The sequence below is a fragment of the Helianthus annuus genome, chromosome 13 (genome assembly GCF_002127325.2).
Source record: "Helianthus annuus cultivar XRQ/B chromosome 13, HanXRQr2.0-SUNRISE, whole genome shotgun sequence".
In the NCBI taxonomy this organism is placed as follows: Eukaryota; Viridiplantae; Streptophyta; class Magnoliopsida; order Asterales; family Asteraceae; genus Helianthus; species Helianthus annuus.
Window position 1 is genome coordinate 157,356,184 of NC_035445.2, and position 14,767 is coordinate 157,370,950.

At 35.9% G+C, this 14,767-nt stretch overlaps 1 protein-coding gene across 1 annotated transcript; it reads right to left on the bottom strand.

Annotated features, from left to right (window-relative positions):
• Positions 1 to 2,036: 2,036 nt before the first annotated feature.
• On the bottom strand, positions 2,037 to 14,362 carry LOC110899952 (casein kinase 1-like protein 10). The gene is made up of 14 exons (XM_022146849.2): positions 13,747 to 14,362; positions 13,608 to 13,648; positions 10,250 to 10,319; positions 9,986 to 10,134; positions 9,804 to 9,899; positions 9,062 to 9,132; positions 8,152 to 8,213; positions 7,020 to 7,083; positions 6,834 to 6,918; positions 6,591 to 6,717; positions 5,421 to 5,506; positions 5,276 to 5,336; positions 3,731 to 3,852; positions 2,037 to 2,590 (listed from the first exon to the last, which is right to left on the bottom strand). The coding sequence occupies exons 1-14, from the start codon at positions 13,820 to 13,822 to the stop codon at positions 2,309 to 2,311; spliced, it is 1,392 nt and encodes a 463-aa protein (XP_022002541.1). The 5' UTR covers positions 13,823 to 14,362; the 3' UTR covers positions 2,037 to 2,308.
• Between the last annotated feature and the right edge of the window lie 405 nt (positions 14,363 to 14,767).

Consider the following 14,767-nt stretch of genomic DNA (forward strand, 5'->3'; position numbering starts at 1 on the left):
ACGGGTGGCCATGCGATTTCTAGTTTGAACGTATTTTTTTTTTTCTAGTTTGAATGTATTTTTTTTTTCTAGTTTGAATGTGTTTTTTTTTTTTCTAGTTTGAATGTGTTTTTTTTTTTCTAGTTTGAATGTGTTTTTTTTTTTTTCTAGTTTGAATGTATTTTTTTTTAAAATTTAATGAAATGTCTTTTATATAAATTTTTAAACATCAACAAAAAAAAAAAAAAAATAATTTCGAACTCACCTAATAGGTGAGTGCCGCCATCAAAAAGGGGAATTAGGGGAGTGTATTAGGTGAGTTGACGTGGCACCATGTGATTGGTTAGGTGTAAGATGGGGGACTCACCTATTAGGTGAGCACCCCTTACACCCTTAACTCTTTGTAATTCATGTAGTAATTAATCAATTAGTTATTTGAGTAATCATTAAGTGTGTTGTTATTAGATAATTGTTTGTTCAAACAAATTTTGTTTTCTAATTGCTACAACATTTTTTTTTTAATTTTGACTTTTATGGAAAATTTTCACTACATATAAAATAGGGAAAATTACGAAAATGTTGGTTGACCAAGAGGGTTTTCAATTTTGTCACTCTTCTACGTTCTTGGAAGGACCACCGAGCATGGGATGAGTCGGCGTATCATGTTGAAGAGTCCATGTATCACGCTCCTGCGGAAGAGTCAACGACTCTTCCCATAAACATGTGGGACGCATCAACATAACATGCGGCCTCTTCCCAAGCTCAGTGGTTCTTCCAAGGACACAGGGGAGTGACAAAATTGAAAACCCTCTTGGTCAACCAACAATTTCGTAATTTTCCCTATAAAATATGATGAACAATCTTAGGTGTTGTTTGTTTTTGCAGACATAAATTGTCTGCAAGCTGATTTCATCTGTTTTCATGTCTGCAATTGAAGATGTGGTCTGAAGCTCTTCAAGCTGAAAATATAAGACTGTTTGTTTTTATAAATTGATACTGTCTGTACAAACTAAACTGAATTCACATTCCAACCCAACATCCACATATATATAAATTAATTTACAACCATATATTATAACAAATTATGAATCACCTTAGCTCAATCCTATATATTAAATCACATAAAACAACAGACTCAATTCCAAATTGAAAATTAAAATTGGAATTATTGAAAATCAAATATGTTTTTTATCAATCAATAATTTACAAAATCATCATTAACCATCTATCTGGTGTAATTAATCCACATAAAACAAACATAGTTAATGATTTTAGAGATCGAAATCCTATAAACTAACATCAAATTAATCATATTCGATCCAATAAAGCACCTGGTATAAAAGAAGTGAGAAGAACCGAACCTTTCTTTGTTTTTCATTAAGCTCCTTACTAGTACATACAATCTAATTACAAACAAATCATGCGACAAACGAGGAACTTTATCATAAAAATGAACAAACTTTCTTCAAAAAAAATGCAAACCCAGATGCAGGTTGAATGATAGGTGGAGAGAATCAAAGGGGTTTTGAGGGGAGATGAAGGTTGACTGATAGGTGGAGAGAATCAAAGAAGAAACCGTGTGTTTGATGGCAGAGATGTTGAGCTAATCAACCGCGATGGTGATGACGATGATGATGTTGAAGGTTGATGGCAGCCGCGACGGTGGTGGTGGCCGACTGAGGCGGCGCCGGTGACCTTACAGCAGTGGTGGTGGTGGTCAAGTTTTGAGGGAGGAGGTTTTTTGTGAAGATGAGAGAGGAGGGTTTTGTGTGAAGATGTTTGAAGAAAGGAAGTTATAGCTTTTTTTTAAGCTAAAAAAAAACCATTTTCAGATCTGTTTAACCAAAAAAACAAACAGTCTTCAAGGGTAACGTCTGCGCGCCTGCAGACATCAGCTCCCTTGAAGATGTTTGAAGAAAAAACAAACACCCCCCTAGCCAACTAAAAACAATATGACCTGTTTTTATTGAAAAAAAAAAGTAAAGTACTTCAATTTTGACATGAAACCTCTACAAATGCTATAATATAGGCACTCTCATAAGATATCAAACACAATAAAAAGAAAAAAAAAGAGTATGTTCATATTTTTCAAATGTAATTCATAAAATACAGGTCTGACATAATTGCAGGTTGATTAGACTGACATATCCAGTTTCAATGATTCTTTAGCATAAACATTTTGACAGCATATGAACATTCACCCTAAAGTGAGATACAATCTCTTTCTTCAGGACTACAAGATCCAAGATGAATCTTTAAAAGATTTTGTTGTAAATGAGACACAATGGTTATTCATGAGGCCGGGTCCCACAACGAAAAAACCGACTTCTTATTTCCTCTTGCCTATAGTTAGCAGTTCAAAGCTTCTTAGGGCGTCATCCCGGCCACCTCTTGATGAGGGTACAGCCCGTGTGAAAGATGATGACTTGGACTCAAACCCAGGTTGAGAGTGGAGCCTTTGAGTGGTTGATATGCGACCGCTGCCTGAACCCAGCCGGTTTGACCGGTTCTCACTGGGCTCACCAGATGAGCTTGGTCTGCTGCTTGATACGACTGCTCTTTTTGAAGTACTACTGGTTCGTGTGATGCGAGTTCTATCTGAGTCACCTTGCTGTAAATAAATATAAAAAATGTAATTGTATGCATAAAAGATAAGACCAAAAAACCACCATCAAATGATAACTACACTATTTTCATCCAAAACTGATACAACTAAATCAGTCACAGTTTAGAAGATTAACAAACTTTTGGTTTTGTCCCTGTTCTCTTGTATGAAGTATACCATTTATGTAGGTAAATTTGATTAAACCGGTGGGTTACCACCCATGCTCTACAACGGGTTCGAAATGTAAATAAAAAAATAAGCAAATCACGAAATTTAAAGTTGTTTGATGTTTTAGTTAAGAGGCTAAACATGTTATTATTAAAGTTGAGAAGCAAAACATGTCATTATTAAAGTTGAGGGGCTAAAGTTGTTTACTATCAAAGTTGAGGGGCTAAAGTTGTTTACTATCAAAGTTGAAGGGCTAAAGTTGTTTACTATCAAAGTTGAGGGGCTAAAGTTGTTTAATATCAAAGTTGATGGGCTAAAGTTGTTTAATATCAATATTGAGGGGCTAAAGTTGTTTATTATTAAAGTTGAGGGACTAAAGTTGTTTTAGCTAAGGGGCTAAACATGGCATTACTAAAGTTGAGGGGCTAAAGTTGTTTATTATTAAAGTTGAGGGACTAAAGTTGTTTTAGTTAAGAGACTAAGCATGTCAGTACCAAAGTTGAGGGGCTAAACATGACATTATTAAAGTTGAGGGGCTAAAGTTGCTTGTTATAAAGTCGAGGGGCCAAAGTTGGTTGATCTGATAAAATAGCATATTTATAATACTATTTTTGTTAAATAAATATAATAAGCATAAAAAGAAAGGAGTTAAGTCAAGCAGGTCAAAAGTTACACATAGTCTATTTTTTAAAGCAAACCTGCCAAATTGTTTTATTCAATAATACTATTTTTTAACCATAACTAGCGCATAACATTTTTGTTAAAAATTTAAAATACAGTTGTGTGCGAGTCAAACCTACCCAACACGTTCCAACTCGTACTAAAATGACCCAATGTGAGCATTAGCATGTGGCTCACAAATTCTTTGTCTTATGTAACTACAATATTGTACAAAAGATACAAATGACCACTTATATGTATTTTACCAAAAGATCGATGACATGTCATCAGAGAAAGTTGTGAATTAGGACAACTAACCATTTCTTTAGATGGTGTTGCGTGTTCTGAAGATCGGTGTCTTGAGTATTCTCCATGCAAACCAGTACGCCTAGCAAATGACTCCACCGTGCCTGAGAATCTATCTCTAACCTCGGGTTTCACTAAAACATATAAATATATAAATTATCACCATAATTTCCAGCCTACTTTGTCAATATCTTATAAGAGTAAATTACAAAAATTGTCCTTTATGTATGCCATTTATTGCAAACTCTGTCCTTTTTCTTTAATAAGTACAAAAACCGTACTCGATGTTTGCAAACCCTTGCATATTATGTCCTTCAGCCCTAACCCAGTTAGTTTTTATAGTTAAATATTACCCAGTAGACCCCACATAAGGGTATTTTGGTCATTTACATATTCAATTATTATTTTTAAACAAATCCATTTAATCTAACCCAACCCTACATCAAACAAACACAGCCTCCCCTCTCCTCTAAACTCTCTAACTTCTGGCACCATCACCACCAGACCAGCACCACCTGCAACCACACCCCACCTGCAACCACCATTACCACCGCACCTCCACTATCACCACCGTCAACCACCGTACCTCCATTATCACCACCGAACCTCCACCACCGTCAACACCTTCACCACCGCACCTCCACTCCTGCTGCAAAACCTCCACCACTGTCAACACACCCACCAACAACGCCGCCAGTACCCCAACCCTAACCATCCCTGCTCTTCTGGATCTCCAACGACATCGATCAAGATCTCCGACGACGGTCTGGATCTCCGAGGACGAGGAAGGCCTGGATCTCCGAGGACGAGGACGGCCTGGATCTCACCGGCTTCACTCTCACCCCGGGTAAATACAGAACCCTCCGGGTACCCGTTTCTTGGTCGGGTCGGTTATGGGCCCACACCGATTGCACCACAGACTCCGTCGGCGACTCTACCACCATGGTTGTGTTTTTAAACAAACAAGATCAGGTTGATGATGAAGAGTTTTTAGAATTGGTTGAGTTAGAAGTAAGAGAATTGTTATCATCTTATGAGTTTCCAAGTGACGATATTCCGATTATTTCAGGTTCTGCTTTGTTAGCTTTGGAAGCTTTGATTGAGAATCCAAAGATTGCAAAGGAGGAGAACAAATGGGTGGATAAGATTTATGATTTAATGGCTGCTGTTGATGACTACATTCCAATTCCACATAATTGTTTTTATTTATTATTTTTAGTTAGATTATGATTATTTATTTTAGTATTTAGGGTAAAATGACAAAAATACCCTTATGTGGGGTCCATTTGGTCAGATTTAACAATGAAAACTGAGTTAGGGCTAAAGGACATAACATGCAAGGATTTGCAAACATCGAGTACGTTTCTTGTATATTTTAAAGACAAAGGACATAGTTTGCAATATGGTGTAAACATAAAGGACGATTTTTGTAATTTACTCATCTTATAATCATTATAAAAAACATACCATAAAGAATCTTGACATGGTATACATACTCCTACAGACAGTTACACATGCACGTAAAAAGTAGAGTAGAAAGTAAAAAGAAAAGCATACCTGGGGTTTTATCCACTCTTTCTGCTGAAGGCCCGGGATTCAGTGGTAACTTGCCAACCGTCTGATCTTGTAGTAAATGTTTACAATTAGAGGAAGCAAATCCTAAAAGAAAAAGAGAGTACGCAAGAGCGGAATAAATACTTACCCGCCCTCTAGAACTGGAACTGGAACCTGAACCAACTTGGGGATACTTCAAAACGGTCCAGTCAAACACATAGTCAAACTGATAACCTGAAACACAAACACAGCACATAAATCTATTTCAAAAGAATAAAAGATAATAACAATGGTAATGGTGGTGACATTACTGACATCCACTGTTGTTAGTAGTGAGCATAGCGTCTGCTATAGCGTTTAGCGTAGCAATGCGTCAATAGGCCGCAATCTGATTTTGGCGCATCCATAGCATAGTTATCGATAGCGAATAGCGACAGCGTACCTATATGCTACGTAGCGATAGCGATGAAATACCCGACCGCCCGCTATTTCGTTTTTAGCGATAAGATAGTTAAAAATTTAAGAAATAAAAAATAGCTATCTATATAATTTTTTTATATATATAATGTTACTTTTATACCTTTTTATGTATAAATTTAAAAGTTTAAGGACCAAATGTAAGCTAGTGAAAATTGGGGGGTTAAAATGTTAAAATACACAAACTAAATTTACACTTTTTTATGTATATTTTACAAGTTTTAGGGACTAAATGTAACTTAATAAAAGATTGAGGGGTTAAAAGTTAGAATCCATAAACTTATTTAACCCTAAAAAGGCTCAAACGCAACAAAAACGCAGCCGCTCTTCTTCTTCCTAGTTTCCAGCAAGTTCCCGGCAGAAATTGCAGGTTTCCGGCCGAAATTCGTCGTCGGAATCCGCTATAATCACGCAATGGAGTCGCTACTGAAGAGATTGCGAGACATGGGCGCTTAGCTACGAAGCGCGCGATAGCGAGCGCTATCTTCGCTATCAATAACTATGATCCATAGCGTGAAAATAGCAGGATTATAGGCTTTTTTTAATGCAAATAGCGATAAAATATACTTATAAAATAGCAGGATTTTAGTTTGTTATAAATATAGTAATATACTAATAATACAAAACAGCGTATTTTGATAAAAGACATAAAATATTTCTAAAATTTTCTTCTAGTGTATTGCTAAACATAAAATAGCGCCTGCTATTTCATTGCTAACGCTACGTAGCGTATCGATAGCGTGTAGCTATTGTTTGCTATTCGCTATTAACAACTATGGTGTCATCATATAAATGAGGAAGAAAAAAAACAAAACTATATAAAACATATTCAGGTTTTCACCTTCTCGAATGAAAAGGTCCCGGAAAAGCCTTTTCAGGTATGAATAATCTGGTTTGTCATCAAACCGCAATGATCGACAATAATGAAAATACGATGTGAATTCAGTTGGATAAGACTTGCAAAGCACCTGCAGATTTTGTTCATTTAAAAATCACTTTATTAAGAGGTTAACAATAAATTTATGTCATTTAATTATAACAACGAAGTGACGAACTACTTAATGTTGTTAGATCTTAAGAATACCTCTATAGGAGTAAGCATTTTCTTTTCACTAATTTTATCATATTTTTGCTTCTTAGTGCCCGCTTTCAGCCCCTGCCAAGGAAGGCTACAACCACATAAATACAAGAACAAAGTTAGTGAATAACTTTAAAAAGTTAACAAAAAACAAACAAACAAATAAATAAATAAAGTAGTGAAATATTCAACCTTCCTCTCAAGAAATACATGAGCACATAACCAAGAGACTCCAGATCATCCCTCCTACTTTGCTCTACAATTAATAATTAAAAAAAACCATGATTAACCAAATGAGATAAATGCCCGGATAGTCCCTGTGGTTTGGCCTTTTTTCACCTTTAGTCCCTAACTTTCTAAAATTAGCTTAATTTCACATAAGCCATTGCTACAACAACAACCGATTCTATTGTATTAGCAGCCTGGACGAACGTTTTCTTCTTCACATCCCTAAAACGTCATCTTCTCCAAGACCCAAACCAGAAACACCACGGTCCTCCTGCTCCAAATCGTCGGCGACCGACCTTAAATTCGCCGGAGACTGAACTTAAACCCGTTCACAATGATGGCATCTGTGATTTTGAGGAACACCACCGCATCTTCATCGCTAATCAGCGATCCCATTGCACCTTGTTCGAGGCCTCAACGAAAGCAGCGTCGCCGGATAACGCATAGGTGGCGACCTCCGTGGAGTATATAGGCAGCGGATGGTGGCGGATTAAGTGGTGGTTGATTGGCTGAAGAGACAATGATTGGAGGCAGTGGAAGGTGGAGGCGGTGGCTGAGGGGTGGAGGTGGTTTTGATTGTAGCAACCAAGGTGTCGGCCGGAATTTTTTGATTGCAGCAACCAGAATAGTGGACGTACGACGGAGGTGGTGGTTCTCCGGTGGAGGGTGGTGGTGGTTGCAGTTGATGTTGGTGGTTGCAGTTGATGTTGGTGGTACAGTAGTGAACGAGAGAGAGAAAGGAGATATAGATTTATAATAAACTATGTGGCCCCACTGAATTAATATATTAATTATTTTATTTTAATGACTTAATAGTTATTTTTATATTAAGGGCATTATAGTCATTTTACACCAACTTAACTGAGAAAACTAACCTCTATCCGTTTCAGGGACTATCCGGGAACGAAAATTGAAAAGTTGGGGACTATAGAGGTAATTTTAGAAAGGTAGGGACTAAAGGTGAAAAAAGACAAAACCACAGGGACTATCCAGGCATTTAACTCTAACCAAATTAATTACATATAACTTGAGCTAGTGGGAACTATTACAGAAAAAATTTCATCATGAAATATGCCCAACAGGCATAATTACTTACCAACACCAAGATGGGTATTAACACTAGCATAACGGGCAGTACCAGTGAGATTTTTGTTTTCCCTGAAACGAAAATTTGCAGGAACATATCAGTTGTGAAACCAAAACAGCAAGCAAGATAGCAAAAGGAGTAAAATGTCATTTTCGTCCTTGAGGTTTTGCCAGTTTTGTGACTTTCGCCCAAAGGTTTGTTTTTTGCATCTCGATCCAAAAAGTTTGAAGTTTTGCTATTTTAACTTCATCCATTTTTCTCCGTTAAGTCAGTGGTACTTTCGTATTTTTCTGTTATCTTAAAGGTAGAGTAAATTACGTTTTTGGCCCCTGTGGTTATATCACCTTTACTATATTAGCCCAAAATAAGAATTTTTAACATATCTGCCCCCATGGTCTCTATAACTAACCATTTTGGCCCCTAAGTCTAGAGATCATGGGGGCCAAAATGGTTAGTTATAGAGACCATGGAGGCTAAAATGGTTAGACTTAGGGGCCAAAATGGTTAGTTATAGAGACCATGGGAGCAGATATGTTAAAAATTCTTATTTTGGGCTAATATAGTAAAAGTGATATAACCACAGGGGCCAAAAACGTAATTTACTCTAAAGGGTAATTCAGTCTTTTGAAAACTCGTATATTACGCTAAATGCTTGTACATAAAATGAAAAAGACCGAATTTCCCTTTAAGTTAACAAAAAATACGTAAATACCCCTGAACTAACCGAAAAAAGGATGGAGTTAACGAGCCGGATGAAAATGGCAAGATTTCAAACCTTTTGGATCCAGATGCGAAAAAACAAACTTTTGGACGAAAGTCGCAAAACTGGCCAAACCTCAGGGACGAAAATGGCATTTTACTTTAGAAAAAAAAAATATTATCATTTTCACACGAGTTTTGGCATAATCAACTCCAATACCTGTATGGTATATGCTTGTGTGTCTGGGCATCCCTATACTTTTTTGCAAGGCCATAATCTATAATGTAAACCTGTTTCGAAATTAAAAAAAAAAAAGCAGGAATATGTCGAAAATCAGAATCTTTTAAGAAAAAAAAAGAAGGCAGATGAGCATAGCAGATTTGATTAAAGATGCAATTAAATTCATATACTGATACAAATCACATACTACCTTTTTAACAGAAAGATTAACTAAAAGAGTAAAGTTTAAGAATAGTCCCTATGGTTATTTTGGATTTGGTCCCTAGCTTTCCAAAAGTACACGAATGGATCCCGTGGTTTGCACTTTGTAACGCAATTAGTCCCCAACCAGCAAACTTAAAAGTTTTAGGAGGTCCAAGTTAGAGACTAAATGCGTTACAAAGTGCAAATCACAGGGACCATCCATGTACTTTTGGCAAACATTAGGGACTAAATGCGTCACAAAGTGCAAACCACAGGGACCATCCGTATACATTGGCGTAGCTTAGTGGGGGCGGGAGGGAGCGGCCGACCTCCCGAACTTTTCGCTCAGTAGGGTAGAGTATGTAGTTTTTGTATAGAAATTTTTGGGTATATACCACAGGGACTATCTGTGTACATTCCTCTAAACTAAATAAATACTCCAAATATTAAACTAATTAAGTTTAAAAACAAAAATATCCAAATTAAGCATCGCAATGAAGGCTACATTATAAAGGTCATAACTTGTAAAAGGTCATACCTGATTTGCCTTTCGTCCTAAACCCATCAAAAAGTTATCTGGTTTTATATCACGGTGAAGAAAACCTCTTGAATGCATATACTCAACTCTATTTATCTGCATAAAGCAATAAAAACGTGTAAATGACTAAACGTTGATACAACATGCTCAATTGGTCTCATTACACAGAGTGTGATACTTACCATTTGATCTGCAAGCATTAAAACCGTTTTCAAAGTGAACTTGCGGTTACAATAATTGAACAAATCTTCTAAACTTGGTCCAAGAAGATCGATAACCATAGCATTATATTCTCCTTCAACTCCGATCCATTTGAGGTGTGGAACACCAGCTGTGTTAATTTAAAAACAAAATGTATCGTAAGTTTTTTGCATAAAAGAAAAACAATATATACAAACATAAAAGACGAGAACGACAACAAAAAATGAAAAAAACATGAAACTCACTTCCTCCTTGAAGAAGCATGTATAATTTGGCCTCATAGTGAAGCTGCGGGTGCTTGGTCTTAACAGATTCCTGAGAACAAAAACAAATTTAGCTACATATAAAAAAGAGTACATTGCCATTTTAGTCCCTGTGGTTTGGGTCATTTTGCCAGTTTAGTCCAAAGATTTCATTTTTAACATCTGGATCCAAAAAGGTTTCATCATTGCCATTTTGATCCAACTGACTTAACTCCATCCATATCTGTTAAAGCTGCCAAGGGCATTTTTGGCAATTAAGAAAAAAAGGGTTAATAAAAAGAAAAATAAAATGACAAAAATGCCCTTGGCAGACTTAACAGATATGGATGGAGTTAAGTCAGTTGGACCAAAATGGCAACGATGAAACCTTTTTGGATCCAGATGTTAAAAATGAAACCTTTGGACTAAACTGGCAAATTGGCTCAAACCACAGGGACTAAAATGGCAAATTGGCAATTAACTCTATAAAAAAAGTAATGAAACATATTTTAGGTGAAGTTTAGCTAAAGAGTTAATTACATAGTTAGTCCCTGTGGTTTGCACAAAGTAACATACTTAGGTACTAATAGTTTAAAATCACATTCTAGGGTATTAACTTTTTATTTTGTAACGTTTGGAGGTATTAACGTTATTCGTAGGTTTAAAATCACATTCTATTAGTACCTAAGTATGTTATTTTGTGCAAACCACAGGGACTAATTATGTTAATACCCTAGAAGTTAATACCTCCAAATGTTACAAAATGAAAAGTTAATACCCTAGAAGGTGATTTTAAACTATTAATACCTAAGTATGTTATTTTGTGCAAACCACAGGGACTAACTATGTAATTAACTCTTAGCTAAATATACCCTACTGGTTTATTTCGCAAGATATTATTGTAGAATTAAAAATAATTTTGAACCTAGTGTGTGTGCTATCTTTTACTTTAGCTATCAAGCTTATTTATCTTTACTCTTCAATTCACAGTTAAATTTAAGTTAATTACTCTTATGTTTGGTTAGAACTTTAGCCACAAATTTTACTGCTACATGCTAACTCTTCGGTTATTTGGTGACTTATGATTTTAAAATGATTCTACTACTGATTTGTTGTCTGTATCTTATACTGTTAAGACACTAATTAATTGACTTTTAATATGATTAAATTTTTAAACTTTGCTCTCAACGTCTCTACGATTTGAAAAATGAGAAAATGCCACAGTGCAAACCGACACTAAAAACTTAAATAGTAATATGCAAAAGTGACTAGAGCAGGTAGGCCTGTAAACGAACCGAACGTTCATGAAGTGTTCATGAACTTGTTCGGCGAGAAGTTCGTTTATGTTCGTTTATTTAATAAACGAACGAACACGAACAAAAAAATTTGTTCGTTTAATTAAATGAACGAAATGAACACACCTTGTGTTCGTTCATTTATGTTCGTGAACATTCTTTTATGTTCGTTCATTTATGTTCGTGAACGTTCGTTTAAATTTTAATAAATACATAAATAGTTATATTTATATAAATATTTGGTTTTCTAACTACTTATATAAATATAACTAATAAGGGGACTAGGGGTGGAATCACTAGTGATAGAATTTATCACTCACAAGCACCAATCAAGTTTCGCCATGTCATTGACCATTTTTCCATCACTCACAAGCATTTTTAGTAGGGGTGGTCATCACTCACCACCACACCCAACAATTTCCCCCCAACCAACAAATACCCTCACAAACCAAAATGATAACGCGTGAAGGAAATAACGGAAAATGGTTTGCGTTAATGTATAACGCGTTATGTAAATGAGGCGGGGTGGAAAAACTGAACTTCCACGCGTTATAGAAATGCCCATCACGCGTTAAATATGACCGCCCCGGGTCCTCTAAGTATAGCTATGAACCCTTATTTAGATGTGTTTTCGGATGAAATGTAACATATTACACTTGTTTCTTCAATCATGTTAATTTATATTTATTCAAATATGTTCAGTTAATTTTTTTTATGTTCGTTAGTGTTCGTTTATGTTCATGAACAGTTCGTTTAGGCTTTAAACGAAAGAACATAAACGAACACGAACATGCCCGATTTCTTAATGAACGAACACGAACAAAAAAATGTGTTCGATTATATGTTCGTGTTCGTGTTCGGTTAAAGTTAATGAACGAACACGAACATGCCTATGTTCGTGTCCGTTCGGTTCGTTTACAGGCCTAAGAGCAGGCAAATGCAATTCTGACCCGCATGCATAAACATGGGACGTTTTGGGTCTTTTTAAAATCACCAAGGGTTGATTTGGGTTTCTTTTTAGTAATTAATGGGTCAATCTGGGTCATCCTAAATGACAGAATGACATTTACGGTCAAGTTGGGTTTGGAATTATAAATAAACGGGTGGAACGGGTTAATGGGTTCAGAAGAAAAAAGAAACGTGTGGAACTGGTTAGAAGAGTTCTAGGGTTTCTTCTCATAAGCTTTTCTCTTTCTTCTCTCTAAATCTGAGATCGTCACTGTCACAAAAAAAAAAAAAAAAAATTGGTTCTTAGAAAAATCTCACCGAACCACCATATCAGAAGCTTACAGATTCTCCTCTACTCTGTCTCCATGGCCCACTATCTCTGTGTTCCGGTAAACTAGCGACGCCGACCACCATAAAGTTGGTGACATATCAAACGGCGGTGTTTCGATGCTATGCGAAGTTGTAACGGATCGATGGTGTAACCGATGAGTGTGTAAATGATCACTCAATGGCCGACAGTTACGAACCCAAACGAGTCGACATATGCGAGCGATCGGGTGGAGCGATTACTGAATTGGAACCACATGAATTAAGAATTGTCACTGCCTCGCCGGAAGAAACAATCGTTGGTTGTTCTTTTCTCAATTAGCATGTTTGAATATTTGATTTGAGTTTATTTGCTTTTTATTTTTTTCTAAAATAAAACTGTTTTTTTTAGTTTAATTCAATTTTAGTTTTTCAATTAAAATGAATTTCTATTCAACATCTTTTACAATTTCAATTTTAGTTAAAAAAAACTAAGGTTTTACCATAGATATTCTAATACTGCAGGGTGCAGACATCAATTTGTAAATGACCCATTCTGACCCGAACCAAAATGACCCTTTCCTTAACATGACCCGTTCTGACCCGCACCCATTCTGACCCGAACCAGTTTTCACCCGTCACTACACCCGACCCGACCATTTTTCCCAGGCATATGCAAAACAGACACTAGGAACTTAAATAGCTAAATAAATTATCCACTAAAGTAAAGAAACACAGTGCAGTTCAAACGAAAGTAATATGCATCATAAGCTGACACTTGCATAAAAGTAAAAAAAACCCTAAATACATACCAATTTAACAGCAACCTCTTCTTTAGTCTGAAGATTCACACCTATAAACAACAATAACAAACCATATAACAACAACAACCACCATTAAATTAAATCACACTAACAAAAAAATATATAAAAAAAAATAAAAAAAAAATACCCAAATAAAGCTCTCCAAAAGATCCACTACCAATCTTCCTTCCAAGCTTAAACTTCCCACCAATCACATGATCCATAATGAAACCCAAATCAAACAAACCCTAATCCACTTATAATAAAATAATTTCAATTTCACCACATCAAAATCTAAGATCTCCAAAATGCACCCAGATCCATACCAACAATACTAAAGCAGAAAACTCTTTATTGATGGGTCAATTAAAACAATTAAAATAACCCTAGAAGCTACACCGTCTGTAAAACATTAAAGCAGGAAACTTTTGCCGAAAAGATTGAATCAAGATACTGTTTTTCTTGAAATAAGTGATCAAGAACACTTGTTAACGGTGATAATGTATTGAAGACTTGTACACAAGTGAAGATTTTTGGAGATTAGGTTGAGATGAAGGGATCTAAGAAGAGGGTGTTAAGTGGGAATTGAGTTTTGGGGGTTGAGATTGCATAGGATCTGCAGGATGAATGACAGAAGTGAAGGAGATGATGGGTTTTGAGGGGGAGTTGTTAAGGAGAAAGTAGGGATAAGAAGGGGTCGCAGACTCGCAGGGCGACTATTGACTTTTTTTTTTTTTTTTTTTTTTTGCCGAATTTTGGTTCTTGAAATTGTTAGTTTGTGTTGCTTGCTTGATTAAAATTTAGAAAAATGAGTAGGTTCAAGATTTGTTTATGTTTGTTGGTACAGTTGTTTATTTGTTTATTTATTGTTTTTTTTGTAAAGTTGGGTAAAGTTTTATGCATAAAAACTCTAAAAAATATTTTGTAAGAGTGATTAGGAGAGAAACAATTTTTTTAGAGGAAATAAATTTATGTAAGTGGGCATGAGTAGGGAACGAACCGTTCGTGAACCGTTCGGCGGGAAGTCCGTTTATGTTTGTTCGTTTAATAACCGAACGAACATGAACAAGAAATTTCGTTCGATTAGTTAAATGAACGAACATGAACAGAAGTCTCGTTCGTTCGATTGTGTTCGTGAACGTTCGGTAAGGTGTTCGTGAACATTCGTT